Genomic DNA, 22,557 nt, shown 5'->3' with positions numbered 1-22,557 from the left:
CCCAGCTTCCGGACGGGGTGGTGTGGACTCCCACCTCTGCCCACGCGAGCTCGGCCCCTGCCTCATGGTGTTGCCAGCCGAAGCGGGTCATTCCAGAGGGATATTTGCAAGTCCTAGGAGCTGTGTTCTTCCCGTCCTGATAAAACCCCCCAGGGCTCCCTGTCCCTGTGTACAGCGTCCAGGCCGGCGGCCTGGCGGACGAGGCCTGGGAGCTGAGGCCGCCAGAGTCTCCATCCCTCCCCCTCACCAGCCTGGCCTCTGGCCCCGCACCCCTTGTCCAGGCCCCCCTGGCCTGAGTGCACAGCCCTCTCCAGCTTGGGACACGCCAGTCAGAGCTGGCTTTTCCGTGGGTGGCCTGGCGTCACTGTCGTTTGTGGCGTCACTACGGTGGGGCTCTGAGGGGAAGCCCGCTCCAGGCACCGCGCCACGCAGGCTTCAGCTGCTGAGAAGGCCGAACCTCCTGTGCTTCGCGCCGGCCGCCTCTGGGTCTCAGCAGCTGGTTCTCAGCCGCGGGGAACAGGTGGCACTTGGTTCCCTCGGGGAGAAGGTCCTTTAGTTTCCTGCTCTGCTGGGTGTTAGGACAGCTCCGTGGGCTTTCCGGTGCCCCTGAACGAAGGCCACCTGCCTGTCCCACAGGTCAGCGTGGCCCATCCTGCAGTTCTCGGGGGCTCCCCGGGGGGGCCCCCGTGTTGGGGGAGGGTGTCACTTGCTTTGCCGGGCTACGAGGCCGGCACCCCTCCCTGGACCGGAAATCGGACCACAGCTTCAAGCAGCACTTTCCCTGATGTTAAACCTTATGCGAAAATCTGTAGACGTTCAAAGATTCAATTACATTTAATAACGCAAAGAGGTGCAGCCAGCGACCTGACCTGGGACGACTCTGGGAGATCCAGGTGCTCGGCTGGCTGTGGGGTGTATTCTCAGCTCGCTGGCCGCCGGGCCTGGCCTCTCATGGCATGTCACAGTGCTGTCAGCTCCACTGACGTGCTTCTGTCTGATGCAGTTTGTGTTTACGTGCGGCTTTACCTGGTGGCGTCGGGCGGCACTCGGCCTGAGAGGATGCCGTGTGCCAGCTCCCTTTGCAGGATCCATGTCTTCTGTCTTCCACCCTCCCGCCACCCCCAGCCCGCTCCGGGGGTTTAATCCTCGTCCTTTCACCAAAGCCCCTTGGGTGCCTGGCCCCCGGTAGGTTCTGAGGCTGCAGACAGATCTGTTTCTCACGGGTCTGCTTGGGGACCAACTGGGGATGACAGGAAAGGAACATCCAGGCCTGGACCGAGGAAGAAGAAGCTGAGGGTCCTGGGGAGCATGGGGTTTAGGGGGGTTTAGGGTTTAGGAACCTTCTGGAAGCTGAGACCTAAGGGAGGAGAGGAACAGGGAGAAGCAGGTTCCAGGCAAGGGACCTCCTCTTTCCTTCTTATCCTGGTGCCCATCTGGGGTCGCTGTGGGCCGTCCAGGGTGGGCAACTGTGTGGAGGGCCACCTTCACACCTGGGCGCGCACACACACACACACTCGCTCTGCAGGATTAAAACACGGTCGTTTATACAAACCTGTTTTGCTTTTTAAGAAAATTCCTGGGAAATTGCCTTGGTTTAAGCTTACTCCAGGCGAAGGCCATGTCCAGTTATCGGTCCGCAAGCAACATGGAGAAACTGCCTTTGACCTTCACTGGCCTCTGGTCAGGCCCTGCCCGGGCCCCACCCTTGGGTTTGCTCTCAGCGGCACCTCCCATGGCTCCTCCGCCCTCCTGGCTGCGTTGAGGGGGCCGGAGGGTGCGTGTCATCCTCCTGTGCTGCACCGCCCACGGTGTTGGTTGGGGCTTTGGCCGGGGCACCCCGTGTGGGAACTACGCAGACCCTGGTGACTGCCTCCCGTGCCCAGCCCGGCCCTGACATGTGGCCCTGGCACCCCCCCCCGCCCATGGGCTTCATCATCTGTCCTGCGGCCTCGGGTTGTTGCCGGCGGGATAATTAGATTCTAGAAAAGCCCTCCAGGCGCACTCCACTCCAGACTTGTTCCGCTGATGGTCAAACGTCCGCGGAGGTTGTTCCAAGACATTTGGAAGAATCCACAGCTATTAGGAGTACAGGGGCCCTTTCTTGTGATGAAGTGAAGTCCCGGGGGGGCATTCGTGTTGCTCTGAGGCCACCACCGCTCACTCCCCACCTGCCCGGAGCTGTGGGTGGACCCGGCTGGGAGGCCCTGATGCGCTGTCTGCTCTCTGCCCTCCGCTTAATGTTCAGAACGTCATTGCTGTGCGCTGTGTTGTCAGTCTGTTTCCCACGTCCCGTGCACGTTACAGGCGCTCACGATGTTCCATATGTGGTGTGACAGGAAGAAGGTAAAACTCCCCGCCACCTGGAACGCCTGCGCCCGTGTTGCCAGCCGTCTTTCCCTGCAGGCAGCTAGCAGCCCATTTATACCTAAATACCTGTCCGATTCTAGCGGTGACTATGTTGGAAAGATCACACGGCCAGTGGCTGTGCAGTACCAGTGTCATCAGATGCAAGCCAAATGGTACCAAGCACAGCACCCCAGACAGCCCCGCCGGCCACTCAGGCCCCAGGCCCACCTGTGGCTGAGCGATGCGGTGTCCTGCAGGCCCACGAGTCCTCAGCAGCACACCTGGGCCCGGGCTCTGGTGGGAGCCCATCTGCTGGTGCTTCCTGTGTGAGCTGCCCCTTCAGGAACCCCGGCCGGTTCAGGGAATGTCCTGGTCCGGAGGCCTGGACACCTGCCCAGGAACAGAGGGAACCCAGTCTGGGGTCTCCTGCGTGCCCCAGCTCCCCTCCTGTTCCCAGGAAATCCCCGTTTGTCAGTAGCTCTGAGCATGGATGGCCGTTGGGGCAGCCTGGCCACAGGGAGGGGTGGGCGTGGAGGCCTAGCCCCCTCCTCTTCCACCATGGCTCCCTTCTCTGGGACACCCCTCTGTCTCATGGTTCCCTGCCCGTGGCTTCACGAGGCTGCAGGCTCGCCCCCTGCTCACCCTGCCCTTCTCGGATCCAGCTTGTCCTCCGCGCTTCCCGCTCCAGCACGGCGTGGCCGTGATGGGCTGCAGTTACGGGTTATAAACCCGCAGAGCGGGTCGGTTCACGGAGATGCTGGAGGGGGATTGTTACCGGGTCTAAGCTCCTACCGCGCACCGCACGACAGGCCAATATCGAGAGGCGAGTTGTTGGGACAGGGAGTAACGACTTTATTCGGAAATCCAGCAAACCAAGAGGATGGTGGGCTCGTGCCTCCGAAGAACCATCTTGCCTGACTTAGAATTCAGGCTCCTTTTATAAGAAAAGGGGAGGGAGAGTAAAGCCAAACGCTTCCTGGTTCCCATCAGCCCCCAGAGGGGAATGTGTTCATTTCTTCCTGCCTGCAGTCATTCACAGGTGGGCCCGGGCAGGAGGTTTCCTGTGAGCTAAACAAAGGTATTTTAGCTTAACGCTCATTACCTGGGAGGCAGGGTTCCCAGAGATGAGCCACTATGTATAATTTAAGCTTATAGGCAACATCTCTTTAGTGATGAACTTGTGATAGGATACAAAGGTTCTTCCCTATTACAAGATCACGTTGTGTGAACAGAGCAGGATGCCGAGGGTGCGCGCCTGCCGAGGGTCTCCCAGCCCCACTGTCTCTGTCCTGGCAGAGCCCCCCGTGCCCCCCCAGTCCTGCCGAGGTTTGCCTGGGGTGCCACTTTTCCCACATCCTGGGATCTCTGCTGCACTGGGAACCACGGCAGCAGTGTGGCGTGTTGGTAGCCCAGGCCAGTGCAGGGTGAGGAGGGCAGGTGGGCTGGCCAGTCAGGGACAGGGCACTGCCCAAGGGAAGGGGTTCCTGCCAGCGGCTGGGGGCCAGTCCGTCAGGGCCTGTGGCTGAAAGTCAGGTCTGTGGTCAGGATCCGGCAGGTGGCCAGGAACTCCAGGAAGGCTCTGAGGTCGGGTGACTGCTGTGGTCAGGTGCAGCGAGGCTGCAGGGGCAGGGAGACGGGTAGGTGGCCGGCACGGACCAAGCTGGGACCTGTGCACAGCTTGCCGGGCAGGGGCTCACCCAGCCTGTGGCCTTGCATGGTGCTTGCTAAATATGTGTGTTGCTGAGTACCTTTTCATTAGCAGGCCAAGTAACTGGTATAAGAGCTGTTTATTCTGAGCTTAACATTAAATAAAGAAGCAAATGGGTCAAAATTAATAGGAAAGAAAAGAGTTGTATGTTTGAGACAGTGTTTGGTCATCAAAAAACAAGAAGTGTAGGACTTCCCTGGTGGCGCAGTGGTAAAGAATCCTCCTGCCAATGCAGGGGACACAGGTTCGAGCCCTGGTCCCGGAAGATCCCACAAGCTGCGGAGCAACTAAGCCCGTGTGCCACAACTACTGAGCCTGTGCTCTAGAGCCCGCGAGCCGCAACTACTGAGCCCACGTGCCACAACTACTGAAGCCCCCGCGCCTAGAGCCCGTGCTCTGCAACAAGAGAAGCCACCACAATGAGAAGCCCGGGCACCACAACGAAGAGTAGCCCCCGCTCCCCGAAACTAGAGAAAGCCCGCACACAGCAACGAAGACCCAGCGCAGCCAAAAATAACTAAATAAAGTGTGCCCGTGAGGAATGCAGCTCTGTGCTTGCCCTACTGCCCTCACCTGGCGTCTGAGCTGAGCAGCCAGGACCCCAGAGGGAGCCCCGAGGGTGGGAACGGGCACTCTGGTGTTGGGCGTGGCTCCTGTGAGCGTGGGAACTTTGCGAAGCCCGGACTCATCGTGCTGTGTTTTGAACTAACGGAGATCTTGCTTCTTCTCCCCCCTCTTTAAGAGCCGAGGACCCGCCAGCTCAGCAGCCTCCAAAAGGGCAGGCCCAGGTCAATAATGGAGCAGGTAGGCCTGGGGGACGGAGATGGGGTGGGGGGGGTTGGTTCTGTTCCCGGGCGCACCTGCTCACTTCCGGGGACCCCCTCCTGTTGGAACTGGGTTAGTGTCTCTGATTACCGGTTGGTGAGTCTCCGTAGCAGGTGCAAGGCATTCGATCAAAACATGACTTTATTTTCTCCTAAAAATACAACGCGACATCTTTCCCAGCCCTTCCCCAAAGAGGAATCATGTCGTGGTCACACTGGCTGCTTGGCCCCTGGCCTGGCGACCTGCTTCCAGAGGCTGGCTGTCCTGACAAGGGGGCGAGTGGGGAGGTGGGGTCAGCTGCGGGCATTGTGCCCAGCGCCCGCCAGGTCAGGACGCAGAGCTGCTTTCAGTGCCTTCTCTTCCCACCCCGGGCTCGAGTTCCTTATCTCCCTCCGCACTTGGCAGTTTCTGAAATTGTCCTTCAGAGGATGGCATGGGGGGAAACCGGGCTTCTCGAGGGGCCGGATTTGTGGTGGACCCAGGCCCCTCGCAGGCTGACCATTGACGCTAAGCCCCTGCCTGTGCTGGGGGCTCAGAGAGCCACACCAGGTGGGCCTTCGGTTAAGCCCTGCCCAGTGTAAAGGTGAGGAGACCGAGGCCCGGGAGGGAAGGCCTCTCAGGCTTACGCTCCAGGTGGAGGCTGAGCTCAGACTACAGCCGGGTCCTGACCCCTACCTGCCGTCCAGAGAGGGAGACGCCTCTTTCCCAGGGCCCCGGTGCTGGACCTGCCGACAGGCCAGCTGCGTGCGGCATTGGCTGCTGTGTCCACTGGGTCATGGTCCCCTTGGGTTCTCAGGGTTCATGACCAGTGGCCCAGGTTCTGAGCCAGGTACAGCACTAGAGACTCCCCCCCCCACCCCCCCGCCAAGACCCCTGCTGTGTGTGGCAATTGATGAGCCTCCTGCACTCGTGGGAAGTGTCAGAGGAGAGTCCTTCCACACCGAGGGTCGCCGTGTCGTGCTCTGTGTGGGAGGTGGGGAGTGTGGGTAGGGAGGGAAGGACCCCACCAAGTGCAGCCCGGAGGACGTAGGTGGCGGGGACGGGTGCTCTGCGTGGTGCTGGGGCGGAGTGGGGCTCGGGAGCGCCGTGAGGCCTGTCCACTCGGGCAGCCCGCCTGACCTAGACCCGGGGTTGGCGAACTACAGCTCCCCATCTGCCTTTACGTTGAAAAAAATCTTTTTACACTTTTAAGTGGTTGAAAAAAAATCAAAAGAATTTGACACGTGAACGTTACATAAATTTCAACTTTCGGCGGCGTCAGTGTGGTTTCCTGGGGACGCAGCCACGCCCGTCCCTTTACTCACTGTCCTCGGCTGCTGTCCAAGCGGTTATAGGGCTGAGCCTGCCTAGACTCTCACCCTAAAGACCCTGTTGTGCTCCAGGTGGGCTGCGAGAACCCCGGGCCCTTGCCGCCCCTCCTCTGGGCATTTCTGAGCCTCGCGGCCTCTGTGTGCACCACCCTCCATCCCCCGGCCTCCGTCCCTTCGAGCTGGCAGCACACGACCGCCTGCGTGCACTCCACCCCCCTCTAACTGTGGTGGGACGGCGCCCCCTGCAGGCGACTCCACGACCTGCTCTCCGACGGGACGGACTTGTTCCGCGGGATTCGGGCTGGTTTTCTCGAGTCTGATGTGGGTGACTTCACTGGGGCCCCCAGCGGACCACAGCCCCTGATGCACGCCCACTGGCTGTTCCCCAGGGTCCGGGTGTCCCTGGGAGTGAGCCCACCTGGCCACTTCACAGACCAACCAGTGTGCCCGGTGGCGGGGGGGTGGTCAACACAGCGCCAGCGGTGGGCTGAGAGCCCGCCTGGATGGCACCTGCGCTGGGGACAGCCTCCAACAAGCCGGGGGTCGGTGTGAGGAACACGGGGATCCCCGGGGTCTGCGTTGGTTGGTTTGCACCTCGTGGTGAAGTGGGTCGGGCTCTGTTCTCAGGGCATCCGGCCCCTCACGGTTCTGGCGTGGACGTGCCCTCGCCGGCCCGGCCGGGAGCCCCACCCGCGAGTGCCCCCGCCTCTGCCGCTCTGTAAGGCCCCTCACGGCCTGCTGCCCTCACCCGGACCCCCGCCCCGTCCTGCAGACCGACGGAGCCAGGGGCTGTGCCCCCGTGTCCAGAAGTGGTTCTATGAGAAATTCGGGGAGTACGTGGAGGACTTCCGGTTCCAGCCCGAGGAGAGCACGGTGGAGACGGAGGAGCCCCTCAGCGCCCGGAGGTGGGGCCCTGGTGGAGGTCGGGGTGGAGGGATGGAGCGGGATGGCCCCCGGGGCTCCCTGGGCCCGGCTTTGCAGCCGTCCGGCAGGACAGGCCTCCTCGGGGCCGGCAAGCAAAGCCGGGGAGGTTTTGCGGGGGGCGGCCGCACAGCCGTGCCCCCCAGTCAGTGGTCGTACTGGTGCTTTGCGACAGACGCCATGCGGGGACGGTGGCGACCCCGAGAGTGCCCGCAGGCCGGGCTCTCAGACTCGGGTGGGGGCAGCGTGGGCGGGAGACGAGGAAGCCGCCCCTCGTGGGTCACCCGTGCTCCCCGAGGGCCCGCAGGGAGCTGCGGGGTCAGGACGCGGCTGCAGCCGAGTGGGTGCTGGCGCTCATCTCTTCCCCCCTCTTAGGTTGACCGAGAACATGAGGAGGCTCAGTAAGTACCCGGCGTGGACTTAGTAAGTACCCACTCGTCTCTGGCTGTGTGAGCCGCTGGGGCCAGGGCCGCCCGGGGGGTGACTGCGGTCTTGCACTGAACTGGACTTGCTTCCAGAAGCACGTTTTTCAGGATGTCCCAGCCCAGCCTTCTTCCTAACGCTGTGGGAAATACGTCCCAAGCCCACCCTATCTGTCTGTCCGCCCCTGGTCCATGGCCAGAAGCCGAGTTTCCCTCCAGGCCCGGGAGCCCCAGCGAAACGTGGTGCTTCTCCAGATACTTGTCAGGGCCCGGGGTGTGCGAACTAAACCCCCGTTCCCTGCCTGCGGGCACGGGCCAGGGCAGACAGGCAGACAGACGTCTCCCCGTGGGGATGGAGGACGGGCCGCAGCCCAGGAGTGGCTGCGGGAGCGCTGGCCTGGGGTCAGGCGCGCTGGGAGCCCGCGACGGTTGGGGTTTGCTTTGCTGCTTTGGGTTCCCTCCCCCGCCCCGCACCGCCAGCTGGTGCAGCAGCCGGACCGCCAGGTGTGTCCGAGGGCCGGGCTAGCGCTGGCCTGACCGCGTGGTCCGTTCTGTCCCCAGAGCGCGGTGCCAAGCCTGTCACCAGCTTTGTGAAGAACCTCTCTGCCTTATCCGACTGGTACTCCATCTACACGTCTGCCATCGCCTTCACCGTGAGTGCTCCCCGCGGGTGGGTGGTGGGGTGTGCACCCTCCCTGAGGTTTCCTGAGGGACCCACCCATCCCTGCCGTGCGGGGCAGCTCCCGGCCTCGGTGTTTCCGTCTGTAAAGTGGGCTGCAGGGCAGTTGTAAGGACTGGATAAGGGTGTTGTGGGGTGCAGCCCGGGGCTGGCACTGGGGCTTCCCGCCTGCCCAGAATCCCCGCAGCAGTGTTCTCAGGAGAGGGCCTCGTGCCAAGCTTATGGCCGACTTTCCCAAGTGGGTTGGGGAAGGGCCGGGGGGGCGGTCTGTCTGCTTGTGCAGAAACCAGCCGTCCCTCCCATCAGGAACCGGCGGCTGGGGGAGGCTCCTGGCGGGCGCACAGTGGCCTAGGGGCCAAGCAGGCCACCAGGCCTGGGGAAGGTAGGCGGCGTTGGGCCAGCATCACGGGGTGCTTTGGGGAAGACAGGCCCAGTCGCAGTCTGAATTGTCCTGCGGTGGCTGCTCCCAGCCCTGCCCGGGGAGACCCTGCTGTCCAGTGGAAGGAGGATGGAGGGGGAGAGCTACAGCCCACAAAGGCCCCATCTCTACAGAGGCCCCCATAGGCGGCCTCCACCTGAGAGGGTCCTGAGGGCCGCCCTGAAGCCCCAGGGGCCCACCGTCCACCGGGGAGATGGGTGTTGTGCACATGCAGAGGACAGGCCACGGTGGCCAGGGGCCAGCCCCCTCCACCCTGGAGCTCTCCTCCGGCCACCCTTCACAAGCACTCTGCTCCATGGGGCCTTGGCTGCTTTGGGTCCCAGGTCCCTAGTTCCGCCTGTGTGTTACGGCTGAGCTAGCCCTGCCCGCCGTTCAGACCACCTGCCAGGCCTCCTCCTGAACCCACTGTATGCGTCCCCTACACTCTCTGAGCGCCAGCGCTGTGCCCCGCGCTCTGCCTGCCCTGTGGCGCGGGGTAGACTGTCAGCAGTGCTGGGTACGCGGATGCCTCCGGCTCTGGCAGGTGGGCCCGCAGCGGCGGTGGGCCATGACCTCTCTGTGGGGTCAGCCCTCCTCCTGTGATCCCGGGCCACATCCAGGCTGCTCCTGCCGGGGCATAACCGCTCCCCGCCCACCCAGAGCAGTGTTTCCATCTCACCTCCTCCCTGAGCGGGTTTGTCTACGCTGCGTGCCCTGGTCCTCGGGCCTGCGGAGGGCTGCTGGGGCCTGGTCTCCCTGCCTGCAAGCGCGGCCTGCCTGGCTGGGGGAGAGAGGGATCTGGTCTGTCCTGAACCACGCTGGCAGGTCGCCTAACCGTCTCCCTCCCGACCCGTTTCTCTCCAAACCCGCAGGTGTACATGAATGCCGTGTGGCATGGCTGGGCCATCCCCATGTTCTTATTTCTAGCAATTTTGAGGTTATCCCTCAATTACCTCATAGCCAGGTAGGTGCTCTGGTCTGTTGTGTGTTCGCGGCTGTGCTGTGTTCCTGCGTTACACGCACGGCAGGGCATGTGCCGAGCCGGCTCTGTGTCACGTGCTGGCGTTTTGAGAGCTTGTCCTCTGATAGTTCCCGAGCCCCCAGGAGGATGGTTTGCTGCAGCGGGCAGGGTGATTCCCAAACCCCAGCAGCTCTTTCCAGCAGGCTGCCAGCGGGTGCTGGCTTTGGGGTCACTCCGGCCCCTCCTCTGGTCGTGCTGCTTTTTGGCAGGAAAGTCCCCCCTCCACACACACCTCAGCAGTGACATCCCAGTGGGCGGAGGGGGGGGGTTGACGGAGCTGCAGCAGCTCTGTGCCCCGGGAGGTCCCCACTGGTTGGGGTGCAGGTGCTGAAGAGGCTCTGGGACTCAGCAACCCCAGAGCCCAGGGCCACGCGGTGTCTTCCCTGCGCCCTCTCCGAGCACCCCCTTTCCATCTCGAGGCTGGGGGCGGGCGGCACTATTGGAAGCCAGCATGCTGGGGTGGGAACCCCGCGTCCCCAGGCCCTCCTGGGTCTGTGTGGACCTGAGGTCGCCCCACAGAGTGAACCCCAGCTTCACGTCGGGCCTAAGAGAAGGCCCTGCCTTCTGTATTTTCACTGAGCCATTCAAAAGTTCACTTTACACACTGTTTTTCTAGGTGCTTCTCTGCGGTTGCCTAAGTTGGTTCATTTGAAAATGTTTCTCGTAGAAAACTTTTAAGCGCTTATGAAAGGGTTCTCCGTGCCCAGACTAGACGTGGTTCACTAAAGTTGTTGCCGTTGCCACTTCCTTATTTTGAGAGGCCCGTCACCTCTGGGTGCTTGTAAATGTGTGCCCACCCCCAGGAGGGCCCCCGGGGAGGGATCCGTGGGGGTGACCTGGGTCATCTCCTCTCAGGAGCCTAGGAGGGGGCCCTGGTGGTCTCGGCAGATGGCCGGTGTTTCTGAAGCTCCTGTCCCAGTGGCCAAAATTTCTGGGGGCGGCTCCTAGTTGGGAGCACAGGCCTGGTGACTTAATGTCACCCCTCTACGGCCACCGCCTGCAGACGATGCTGTTGTAAAGGCGTGCTGTCTCCTGTTTGCCAGGGGCTGGAGGATACAGTGGAGCATCGTGCCTGAAGTGTCCGAAGTAGTGGTGAGTCCTGGGAGGGGCTCCATCGCCGGGGGGGCCAGGCTCTACCTGCCAGTGCTGTGCGGGGGCTGCAGGTCCCCCGAGGCCTCCAGGTGCAGCTGCGTGGACGCCGGCAGGGAGCCCTGCCAGGCGAGGAGAGGTCGGGGAGGAGAAGGCCAGCCGCCCCTACGTGGAGCCCTGCGTGGCCGCACCCTGACCCCTCGCCAGCTGATGCCCGAGCGCTCTTCACGAGCCTGGGCTTGGCTGCGTGGGAAGCAGGTTGGCCTGGCCGGGCTTGGCTTGACCTGACCCTCCTCAGCTGGGACGTGATGTGGAGGGGAAGTAGCGAGGGGGCCCCTGTAGCCGCTCACAGCCTCCCGTGGAGGGAGGTGAACGATGGACGGGCTGGACCAGTGGCCTGCCGCCCGATTTTGTAAACAAGGTTTTATTGGCCCCCGTCACGCCTGTTCGTTTACGCTGTGGCTGCTTTGGGGCTGCAGCAGCCAAGCTGCTGTGACCAACCATTGGGCCTGCAGAGGCACATGTGCTTATCACCTGGCCCTTTACACAAAGTTTGCCCACCACTCTACTGGGGACTCTGGCCCGTGGGGCTGAACCACCGGGCACAGGCAGGAGGGAGGCCATAGTGCGTCCATGGGCTTCATCAGGTGTTTGAGCACCTACCATGTGCGTGGAGCACACAGTAGGGGTGCAGGATGTGGTGGTGTCTGCAGGGGCCCCTTTAGACAGGGGTCAGGGAGGGTGTCTCTGGGGAGGCAGGCCTGTGCCCTTTGGCCCTGGTACCTGGAGGTCTTAGGGAGTTTCTTGATGAATGAACTCAGACAAGCAGGACAAAGTCAGGCCCCCCTGCTGGGACCTCAGTCCCCCAGCCTGTAAAGTGCGAGGTGGGCGCAGGCTCTGTGGTCTCAGATGCACCTCTGAAGGTGATCTGTTTACCAGCCCTGCCCACCTGGGGGGCTGCCTACCACCCTCTCAGGCACCAGACGGGTGTCAGCTAGCACAGCTGCCCGTGCTGCCCCCTCGGGCTGGGCCCCCCAGGGATGCCCGTCCCTCTGACTGTGTCGGGGCAGCAGAGACCTGGTCCCCGGGCTGGGAGGCCTCCTTGCTGTTTTTGTCAGTAATTTCTCTGAACTGTTAAATTTCAGTGGAAATTCTCTTTCCCCTTTGACTGAAGGAGCCTCCAAAGGAAGACCTGACCGTGTCTGAGAAGTTCCAGCTTGTGCTGGACGTCGCCCAGAAAGCCCAGGTACCGCTGCCGGGCTCCAGGTGGGGGGACCCCAGCTACCCAGCCCTCCAGGCCTGGCTTGTCTGGGAGCTGACACCTGAGACAACCCGGTTGGTGGGGAGGGCCCTCTTGGCTTGGTCTGACGCTGGCGCCCCGGCTGGTGGAGGCCCTCCTGACCAGTGCCAGGCGAGCTCCCGGGAGGGTGCGGGCCTGGGTCCCTCGTCTCGAGCGGTGCCTTAACCCGTGATTCGGACCAGACCATCACCCGGTCCTCGGCCTGGGAGCGGCTGGGCAGGACCACGGGCTCCGTGGCGCCGGCTGTGGTCTCCCGGGCGCTGGGCGTCTACAGCATTGCCCTGTGGCCCCGGGGGTCTGTCGTGACCGCAGCTGCTTCTTCACACAGAACCTCTTTGGCAAGATGGCCGACATCCTGGAAAAGATCAAGAAGTAAGTCGTCAGCCCCCGGCCGGCCGCGTCGAGGCTGCGCCCGCCACCTGGCTGAACCTCCCCTCTCCCTTCCAGCCTGTTCATGTGGGTGCAGCCTGAGATCACACAGAAGCTGTACATTGCGCTGTGGGCCGCCTTCCTCGCCTCCTGCTTCTTCCCCTACCGCCTGGTGGGGCTGGCCGTGGGTAAGGAGCCTGCCGGACGGTCAGCGCGACGCGCCGTCTCATCAGCACCGTCCACGGTGCGTGGGTGGGGGGCGGGCGGGGGGCGCCTGGCCTGAGCTGGAGTCTTGGGTGTGGCGGTCACACAGTTCGGGGGCCTCATGGTCTGGGCACTGTCCCCACCTGCCCTTCGGCCCCCAACGTGCAGGTGGGTCCTCGGTCTCTTGCCCCCTCCCCGCCCCCCTCGCCAGGAAAACCGGGGCAGGCAAATGAGGCCGTGGGGGGATGACAAACGCCAACGGAAGTGCAGCGTGCTCCAGGCTGTCTGTCTCGTTTCTCTGGGGACCTGGGCCAACGCAGGTGCCCTGACCGGGGTGTGGGAGCCCCTGGCCATCACTGCCGGCTCACCTAGTCAGGGGTGGGCAGGCTGGGGACGGGTCCCCTGAAGTGCTGCTCACGTCCCCTTTGGAGGATGGTGACTCGTGGTTTTGTTTGGTTGGTCGGTTTTAGGGACAGGTTAGTGTTTGGCCTGAGCCACCTCTGGGTTGGAGGCAACAACACACACACAGAAGTGGCTTCCCTTTCAGCTGGGGTCACTTCCCTGCCCTGTGTAACCGCCCCAGGACCATCAGCCCACACCTGGGTCCCGGGAGGCCCTCCACGGAGCGCCCCGCAGGGTGGGGACCGCCGTGCCGGCCACGCGGGCAGGGCCGCAGGGTCCTGGAGAAACGGGACCTCATTCTGCCCCTAGGACTCTACGCCGGAATCAAGCTTTTTGTCATCGATTTTATCTTCAAACGCTGCCCGAGGCTGAGAGCCAAGTATGACACTCCCTACATCATCTGGAAGAGCCTCCCTACGGACCCCCAGCTCAAGGAGCGCTCCAGCACCGCTGTGTCACGCAGGGTAGGCCCCGCGGCGTCCAGGAGATGCGCCGGCCACACGCCGCTGTCCCTCACTTCCGGCTTGCGGGGAGGCTGGTGTCTCTGATTCTCGGGGCCCTTGAAACAGACAACTTAAGACAGCTGCGGGGGTGGATTCGCAGTGGCCGGCTCTGCTGTCCCGAAGGTCCAGGGCGGACACCCTGGGGCTGGCCAGCCCTGGGCAGGGGACGGCTGCTGGGGGAGGCTGTGCAGCACTTGGAGGCTGGTCAGAGGGCCCCTACCCACCTAGGCTGGCTGGGGAGTGGGCCCCGCCAGGTGCGGCTGGCCCCCAGGCCAAGGGCAGGAGGGTACAGGGTGTTGGCCGTGACTGCCGAGACCCTGGGAGCCTTGGGAGCAGGGAGCCCTGGGAGTGACTGCTCTCTGGTTGGGTGCCAGGTCCCTGCTGTTCCTGGCAAGGGGACAGCAAGGCCGAGATGGGCACATTTCGTGCTCACGGGCTGGGACTGGGTGGAAGGCCATGTGGGCATTAGGCACCCTGTCCAGAGTGAGGACGAGGAGGGCAAGCTGGCCTTGGTGCTCCTCCTGGGGTCTCAGACTAGTGGGGAGGTTCTGGGCTTAGTAGGACTCCCACGGAGGTGTAGGAGGGCTTCCTGGAGGAGGTGATGTTGGATTTCAGAGTCTCGTGTATGAGTGTCCTTTGAGGAAAGGGTGTCTGGGAACTGATGCTTTTGTCCGTGGAAGGGAAGCTCTGGGTCAAGTGTGGATCAGGCTTCCTGGGTTCTAGGACAACAAAGCTTGTTGGGGCCCCAGACTCGCAAGCCAGGTGTGCAGCCGGGCAGGCAGGAGCAGCCCGCACCTTGGGGAGGTGGTGGGTGGGCTCTGGTCACGCAGACGGAGGTGGACCCAAGGGGTGAGGCCCAAGAGCGGGCAGCCTGGCTCCGTAAGTGTCGTAGACCCGGGCGGCTGGGAGGTGGGCTTCCCGGGGTGGAGGGCGACCCCACCAGGGCGTCCCGCGGCCGTGTGTCTGCGCGTGCTGCTTGCTCAGCTGGTGTTTACCGCCTCGTGTCACGTGGACCCACCTTTCCTTCCGTTGTGGTCGCACGTGTCTGTGGTCCCGTCCGGCCAGCTGTCGGGACACGACGGTACGGTGTCTGTGTGGTACCCGCAACCCCACGCCGTACCCTGATGCCGCGCGTTGCTGTGGCCTGACTCCGTTTGACTTGCCAACCTTGCTCTCAGTGGCCCGTCCCGCGGCCGGTCCCGGTGTCCGCAGCGCGGGCGTGAGCGCCTGCCGGCACCGCACTGACCGCACGTGCTGGGTCGGGCTCGGAACAGCGCCTGGGGCGTGACGTCACGGGGAGAGGGTCTGCCCGCCGCAGCCGGGCTGCTCTGCCCAGACCGGGGCTCGTGGGCGAGGAGGACGGGACCCCACGTCTGGGTATACTTGCCGCTCCGCTCGTCCACGCGTGGGGCGGGGCCTGGGCGGGGCCTGGGCGGGGCGAGGCTGCATGCGTGCGTGCGTGCCGGCTCGGCCCCGCCCCTCACGCCCGCCCACCCCCCGGCCGGCGGGGCTGACGGGGGCGTCGTGTGCCCTCGGCAGCCGCAGACGGCCTCCTCGCGGAGCTACGTGTCCAGCGCGCCCGCCGGCCTGAACAAGGACGAGGACGCCAGTCGCGTCCACGGCGCCAAGAAGAGCAATTTCCACGAAATCTTTAACTTGACAGAAAACGAGCGTCCGCTGGCGGGTACGTGTGTGCTGAGCCCGTGGCCAGGCGGGGTCGCCCGCCCCAGTGCTGGGGGGCCCGGCGGGGGCCGAGGGAGGGCCGCCCGCCCGCCCGCCCGCCTTCCCCTTCCCGGGCTCCCTGGGCGGGTGGGTCGGAGGGGCTGGGCGCGTCTGCAGTGGGTGGCTTGACAGCGGAAAGGCAGGCAGGCAGGCCGGCCGGCCACGAAGCGGAGCCGCAGAGCGCGACTCGGCGTGGCCGCCAGCCTCGGTGCCACACGTGCAGGGGCTTCCCGGTCCTGCCTTGGCCCGCTCGTCCCTTGCTGTGGCCTCCTAGAAAGCTGGGTGGTGACAGGTGACTCGGGAGCCCAGGGCCCTGCTCGGCCTGCCCCGAAACAACTGCGCTGCCCGGCTCTCCGTGAGGCGGGTCGGGGGCTCTTAAACGATTTGGCGTCTGTCTTGCGTGATACCAACTGCAGAAAGAGAACTTTGGAGAATTGAAGTTTTGACCTTCTCCTGAGCCCTCTTTCTGCTGACCCAGACCGTGAACCTTGAGAGTCGGGGCCGTAGTTTGATTTATTTAAATTGTGCTTTTCCTTTAAAAAAAAACAACAACAAAATCCCTGCCCATTGACGTGGGAGGGGAAACATCTGCTTTCCAGAGGCTCTCAGAGGCCACTTTCCTCCCACTGTGGGTTTCCCCTGATGGTGGAGGGTGAACGCTAGTACATCCTTGAAAAGCCAGTGCTGATGGTTCCAATATCAAGTCAGAGGGCGGGTATTTCCGGTAGGAAAGGTCACGCGCCGCTTTTGTCCCCGTCAGTGTGTGAGAGCGGCTGGCGGTGCTGCTTGATAAACAGAGACCGGAAGATGCCGACCGACTACATCAGGAACGGGGTCCTGTACGTGACGGAGAAGTGAGTGAGGCCGGCGGCGGGCTGCAGGCGGGCGCGCCCTCCGGCTGGGGCCAGGATGAGCGGGGGCTCCTCGCAGGCCCTGCGGTCCAGGGCGGCCTAGCCGTGGGGACCCCTAGCCCTGCCGAGAGCCCGACTCTTGCTGGCTCCCGGCCCCCGGGTGGGGAGGTGCTGCCTCTGAGCCGGACGCAGCCGGGGCCGCAGGCCGTCATTTCCCCAGACCCCGGGATGCCCTGGTCTGGGTACTCAACGTCGTGCGGCGGGAACCGTGCGGTTCCCCCAGCCAGGGCCCTGGCTCCAGGGCGGCAGCAGGGCTCTTGTTACCCTCCTTTCGGGGCGTAGCAGTCCAGCTACCGCCAGGGGTGGGAGGGGCGGAGCAGGTGCACGGTGGGGTCTGTTCTTAGCCCTGGGGACCCTCGGCCACCTCGCCCCCCACTCTCAGCCAAGGACCACCTGTTCGTCTCCCTCGCTGGAGGAACTGGCCGAGGAGACCCCGGCCGGGCCTCAGGGACACACAGGTCTCTTGTTGGGCGTCCCGGGGATGCTCACGTCATGGGAACGTGAGTCGGGTTCAGTGCAGAGCAGTGGGTTTTAAACCTGAGAAGCTGTGAGACTCGGTAAAAATGAAATTGGTTGTAAGAGGCCGGCGCGTTGCGGCAGGTGAGGGGGCCCTGTGTCTGGGCTGTGGCTGCAGCCGCCGGGCACGGTCCCCTCTGGCTCACCTGCTGGGCTGTGTTCTGTCCTCCCTTGCCCCCCGCCGCCGCCCCTGGTAGTTACCTGTGCTTCGAAAGCTCTAAGTCCGGCTTCTCCAAGAGGAACAAAGTCATCAAGCTGGTGGACATCACGGACATCCAAAAGGTGGGTGCGGCGCCCTGCTCGCCCTCACCCCCCAGTCTCAGAAGCGGAGGAGCTGCGGGGGTCACGAAGCTGGCGGTCGAGTTGGGAGTGGGGTGCGATTAGAACAAGACGAGGGGTGCCGTCTGGACGGTCGGGCAGGTGGCGTTTCTCCCCGCGGCAGGGCCCCGCTTCTAGGCGGTGTCCGTGCGGAGCCCTGCGGCCCGTCGGGGGATATCCACGCGCCGTGGGCTGTGCCCTCTCTTCTGCCTGGTGGGCCAGCGCCTGGCATCCTTGCACAGATGGGAGTGGGGGGGCAGTGAGCTGGGCCCCGGCAGCTGGGCGCCCGAGCCCGCTCTCACCGCTGTGCCGTCTGCCCCTTGGCCCTGAGACGTTCCTCCGGGGTAGGCTGTCCCGGCTCCGGCATTTTCTAGCACTTTCCGTCGTGTCACGTGGAGCAGGCATAGGTGTGCACAGAGCCTGACACACACACCTGGCAGGGTGGCCAGGCCCACCCGCGCCCCCTATGGGCATCCTGGGTGGGCCCCAGGGGTCCGCTGGGCAGGTGTGTCAGGAGCACCCCTGTGGCTGTGGTGGGTCCCTCCCTCCCAGAGAGGTGTGTGGTCGGTGGGGTCGCAGGAGCAAGATCGGGCTGGGGGGCCTGTTCCCCCCACACAGTGCTCCTGGGGAGACCCCGGCAAGGCTGGGCGGCAGTGTCAGCAGGTCTGCTGTTTCGTTCACACCGTCAGTCCTTGTTCTCTGCTGGCTGGGGAGGCCCAGGCCCGTCTGGGTGGGGCTCTGTGGAGAGTGCCCTGGGGTGTGAGGAGGGTGGCCCCGTCTCCAGGGGGGCCCGTGGTGACAGGCACGCCGTTGGCTTTCAGTACAAGGTTCTCTCCGTCCTCCCGGGGTCGGGCATGGGGATTGCCGTGTCCACGCCATCAACACAGAAAGTAAGTGCCGGGCGGGGGCCGGGGAGCGGGGCGGGGGGGGCCCGGGCGTGGCTCTGAGCGCAGGCTGGCCAGGCTTGCGGCCAGGCAGAGGGGTCTGGGAAGCCCCCTCCCTCCCTCCCGGGGCAGGAGGCTGCAGCCCAGCACAGGTGCTGGCGGGGAGGGGCGGCTCCGTGTGGACCTGGCCGCCCGCGGACTCGCCGCTGGTGCTTCCTCTCCCCGCCAGCCGCTGGTGTTCGGCGCCATGGTGCACAGAGACGAGGCGTTCGAGACCATCTTCAGCCAGTACATGAAGATCACGGCGGCGGCGGCATCGGGTGGCGACAGCTAGGGTTGGCTCGCCGTGACGTCGCTGGGAGTTTTTCTTTTTTTAATAATTCGGTAGTGCAGAAAAATTGGACATCCTCGTGATCTTTTGCAATAACCCCCTTGATCTGTGGTTTCTATTGTGTTGACCCTGCGTTTTACAGACCCCTTCGCACAGGGGTCAGGACTCTCGAAGGCGCGTCTTGTGGACGCGAGGACAAGGATGACACGCAGGACACACCACCAGGCACAGCTGCGCTTTCTCTGTCCCCACCGGGCGGAGACCGGCGCGGCCGCACCCCGGTTCTCGGAGGCTAGCAGCTCTGCCACACCAAAGCCATACGAGGAGCACGCGGGGCCCTCCCCGGGGTGAAGGACGCCAGCGACAGGCGACGTGGGGGCCCTTGGCCAGCGCCGTGAACGGGCCCGTCCTTTAGGGAGACCCCCGTGCACGTCCCGGGAGCGCGGTGCTGACCAGCTGGCCGGGGCCCGAGACCAGCTCCTCAGGAGGATGCGGAGCGCCGTGCGGTGGAACGGCCCAGGAGGACAGCCGCTTCGTGGTCTCCCCGGCCTCCAGGCTGCTGTGCCGGGGTGGGTGAGGGGGACTCCCGGGCCGGGGTGGGAGTGGACCAGAGCGCCTCAGGCCCGAGGGGCCCAGGCTGGCAGAGGGCCTGCTGTGCAGGGACGCTGGGGAGGTCAGCCGGCTTTGGGGGGTGACCGCGAGCAGAGCCCAGAGGTCGGGGTCCGCACCCCTGGTGCCTGCACACACTCGGCGGGGAGGGGGAGAGAGCCCTCGCCCTCGAGGTCAGAGCGCGCGTCTCGCAGGCCCGGCCCTTCCCTGAAGCCGGTGTCCCATTGGGACTGACTGGCCGAAGGCTTCGGGGACGGACACGCCCAGGAGACGGCGGGGCCGGCGGGGCCACCCCTGCTCGGCACACTCCCGACACGGGCACCTCAGGTCCCTCAGCTCGTCCTGAGTCCTCTGGGTGTCACGGAGATCGTTGTTTTTTGAAGAAACAGAAGATTATATTTTTTACAGAGAGCAAGCTGTTTTTCTTATTTTTATATCGTTTTTCAGACGTAATTTTTACCTTTGCTCCCCATTTGCTGGTTGGGCGGGCGATTCGGTGGCATCACTCCTGTCACGCCTTGGTGGGGGGACCCCGCGGAGTGCGCTCGGGAGCCACGCCCACCAGCCAGACAAGCACACGCCCCGGCCCAGTCGTGAGGTCCCGGGGCCCTGAGGTGGCTGCCCAGCTCCCGGTCTCCCTGGCGTTGGTGTCTTGTGACCTTTCAGAGACGAGGGCAGAGCCTGCCCGAGACCTGGGCTTTGCCCCCCAGTCGGTGCAGGCGGACCGAGTCCTGGGGGGGCTGTGGGTACACACCCAGTGGGACCCCCTCTGTGCCCGGGGCAAGGCAGGGTGGGCCCTGAACTGGCCCAGGGTGACTGCGGGGCGACACCCGTGGGTGCTGCTCAAGCCCCACTCCCCGGGGCTGCTGTGGGCTCCACATGTGTCCCTGTCGGCACCGTGGGACTCTGTCCCCCGCACTGCGGGTGTGTCCCTGCGTGGAGTGGACTTGCCTCCTTCAGAGCGGCGTGGTTTGGCTCGAGTCCCTTCTGAGGAGCGAGGGAGATGAAAGCTGACCACGTGCGGGGCGGCCGTCCCCAGCTGCAGTGGCCCACGGCAGGTCCCCCTTTGGAAGCCCAGGGCCCCTGCCGGGAAGAGCGCGGGCCTGTGCGGGCTCCCTGCCGGGGACAGCCTGGAGTTTTATTGAGTTGTGTAAATCTGGGCAGATGTTTAATTTCTGCGACTAATCACTGAACTAGAATGAATGTTAAATTTTTTATGTCTGGAGCTCGAGTCTATTTTGGATCTGTAAATACTCATTACCAGTGTAACTTTTGTTCAACAAAAGGATTGTACTGTATGAAGAACTGATGAAAAAAATGCCCCTGTAACATTTTTTTAAGAAAACCTTGTTTAAAGAAAAAGTCTTGTATAAATTATAAATTTTTATTTAAATAAACCTGTAATGCTTTGTGCTAAGGTCGGGGGGGCTCAGTTTTCCTGGCAGGGTCCCTGTGGCCACTAGCACTAGAGGGCAGTGGGGGTTTCAGTACCAAGGCCGAGGAGCGAGGTGGGCACCCAGGGAGTGGACTGCGGGCGGGGGAAGCTGTGGACACCGGGAGGCGGGAGGCAGGGGCCCAGCTTCCAGAAGGAAGCCAAGGAGGGGTGGTGGCCAGCGGGGGAGGAGCGTCCACGGGCTGGCACACGCCCCGGGGGCGGGGGGAGTTCAGGGATGGGGCCGAAGCAGAACTTGCAGTTTGGGGTACAGGTCCTGGCCCCGCCCAGAGGCGCCTCCCCTCGGGGGCCGTGGGCATCCCGGGGATCAGCTGCTGCTTGCAGCCCTCCCCGAGGTCTGAGGCTGAGGGGGCCCTGGGCAGAGGGATCCTTAGTAGCGCTAGTGGCTTAGCTGGTCCAGTTGCTGGCACTGAACACTGAGGGATGCAGGAACCTGCCTGGCTTCTGAGACCCCCAAGGTCGCACACTGACCCGTGGTGGGGACACCCAAGGGCCCCCAGCCCCCTGCACCCTGAGCCCCCAGGAGGCAGAGGCCTGCCCAGGTCCCTCAGGGAGTGGCCAGAGCTGGATGGAAACCAGGTCCAGTGGGCCAGCTCCGTGGTGAGGGGGCGGCCTTGGATACCACATCCGTCCACCTATCCATCCATCCACTTCCGGCGCTGTCCTGTGCGCTGGACACAGCAGTGACAGGACAGCGGTCCCTGGGGAAACTGGCAGACATCAGACACCCCCGGGAGTGCTGTCCTCTCGCCAGTGACTCTCCTGACGACACACCCAAGCTGTGATTTTGCAGCTAAAATAAACCTCCTGGTCCCCTACCTACGCTTGAAGTTCCCACTCAGCCTCTGCCCCTCTTTGTGGCGGGCCCTCTTCCGACAGCCCACAGAGGGAAATGAAATTAATGTTCTTGTTCTTGAATCGGGGTTCTCTTCATAGGTACTTACTGTTTAATAACGCGGCATTTGGTGAGTGAATTTTATGACTATATGATGGGCAAATAAGGTCGTACGCTGACCAAAGAGGGGTGCCCATGATGAACCAAGGATTGTAATACTGTTCTCCCCGCAGTATTTAACCAACGGGCAAAGCTGAGTCCAACATTATTGGCTGTAACAGAGACTGGAGGGAGGGGCGAGGCGACCCTGAAGGCCGCCGGAATCTCGGGGAGCAGCCTCTGCCTGGGAGCTGAGGGTCCGGGAGACCCCCCCCCCCATGTGTGGGAAAGCCGCCCAGCTCGCGGAGATCTGCCCCCAAAACACACTGGAACCAGGAAGCCCAGCCCCTTCCTACTCTGGGCCCCAGTGTCCTCCACTGTCAAAGGCTGGCATCACAGCACCAGTAAGATTGGAAAGGATGATACTCAAATATTTGTGATTATAGAAAGCCCCCAAATCTACAGAAAAATAAGAGGCAAGTTTTTCTGGATAGAATCTGATACATAAAAAGCCACTGCATTTCTACATAAAAACAAAAATTTTAAAGGATAACAGCCTCAAAATAGGAAGTTTTTAAGAACAAATCTAAACAAAATTAAGAGACGTATGGAAAAATTATTAACCTGTATTGAAAGATGCGAATTAGGACTTACATAACGGGAAATATATGCAATGTTCATAGACTGGAAAATTCAGTTTCATGATGAAAACGTCTTCTTAATACCCACAGAATGAAACAGGCTACAGAAAATGACACAGTATGATGCCTTTATATAAAGAGCAAAACCTGAAAAACTATGCTGTCTGAGAATATAAACAAGTAGGGGAAGAGAAAAAAAAAAACAAAACACCTTTTTTCTACCCTCTCAGGTTCAGTTGTTGGGGTCTGTGAATTAAACTGACCAAAGGCAAATTAGAAGAAACGGCATACAATTTTTATCTAATGCTAATATTTAATTTTTTAAATGTGACTCCAGGCCTTTGCAGAAAAGCAGTGGAGACACAAAGAGGTGGTCAGACCCAGCGCCTTATATGGATTTTAATAAAGGGCAATAAATTTGACAAGAAGTGACAAAGGAAAGGGAGTTTGGGCTTCTAGGGTAAAGTTAATGTATTGGGGCATTTTATATGGAGAAACTAATGGAAGAGAAGTGTTCTTTTATTAAGGTTTGTTTGCGCAGCACCACCTCAGTGCTGTCTCCAGGGACAAAGGGGGCCCAGGAGAGAAGAGGGGGCACACCCTCACAAAGAGGAAGATATGTCCTTTCAGGCAGATGGGGGAGGGCAGAGAGCTCTTTTTGGCATCTGCCACTTCTTAGCTGTCTTCCGCTCAGAGCAGTCCTTACGCCAAAGTGGCACAT

General features: G+C 62.6%; 1 protein-coding gene across 5 annotated transcripts in view; it reads left to right on the top strand.

Annotated features, from left to right (window-relative positions):
* GRAMD4 (GRAM domain containing 4) overlaps positions 1-18,906 on the top strand; it is a 78,630-nt gene extending 59,724 nt beyond the window's left edge. For all 5 annotated transcript variants that reach the window (XM_061205496.1, XM_061205499.1, XM_061205495.1 and 2 more), the window contains 15 exons: positions 4,797-4,858; positions 6,962-7,094; positions 7,486-7,511; positions 8,094-8,185; positions 9,502-9,593; positions 10,694-10,742; positions 11,914-11,985; positions 12,368-12,411; positions 12,487-12,596; positions 13,324-13,478; positions 15,057-15,201; positions 16,000-16,093; positions 16,864-16,948; positions 17,806-17,874; positions 18,098-18,906. In XM_061205496.1, the coding sequence (XP_061061479.1) occupies positions 4,797-4,858; positions 6,962-7,094; positions 7,486-7,511; positions 8,094-8,185; positions 9,502-9,593; positions 10,694-10,742; positions 11,914-11,985; positions 12,368-12,411; positions 12,487-12,596; positions 13,324-13,478; positions 15,057-15,201; positions 16,000-16,093; positions 16,864-16,948; positions 17,806-17,874; positions 18,098-18,202 (1,333 nt within the window). In that variant the 3' untranslated portion in view covers positions 18,203-18,906. The remainder of the gene's footprint in view (positions 1-4,796; positions 4,859-6,961; positions 7,095-7,485; positions 7,512-8,093; positions 8,186-9,501; positions 9,594-10,693; positions 10,743-11,913; positions 11,986-12,367; positions 12,412-12,486; positions 12,597-13,323; positions 13,479-15,056; positions 15,202-15,999; positions 16,094-16,863; positions 16,949-17,805; positions 17,875-18,097) is intronic.
* The last annotated feature ends 3,651 nt before the right edge of the window (positions 18,907-22,557 follow it).

The sequence above is a fragment of the Eubalaena glacialis genome, chromosome 11 (genome assembly GCF_028564815.1).
Source record: "Eubalaena glacialis isolate mEubGla1 chromosome 11, mEubGla1.1.hap2.+ XY, whole genome shotgun sequence".
Classification (NCBI taxonomy): Eukaryota; Metazoa; Chordata; class Mammalia; order Artiodactyla; family Balaenidae; genus Eubalaena; species Eubalaena glacialis.
This window is presented reverse-complemented; position numbering and strand designations above follow the sequence as displayed.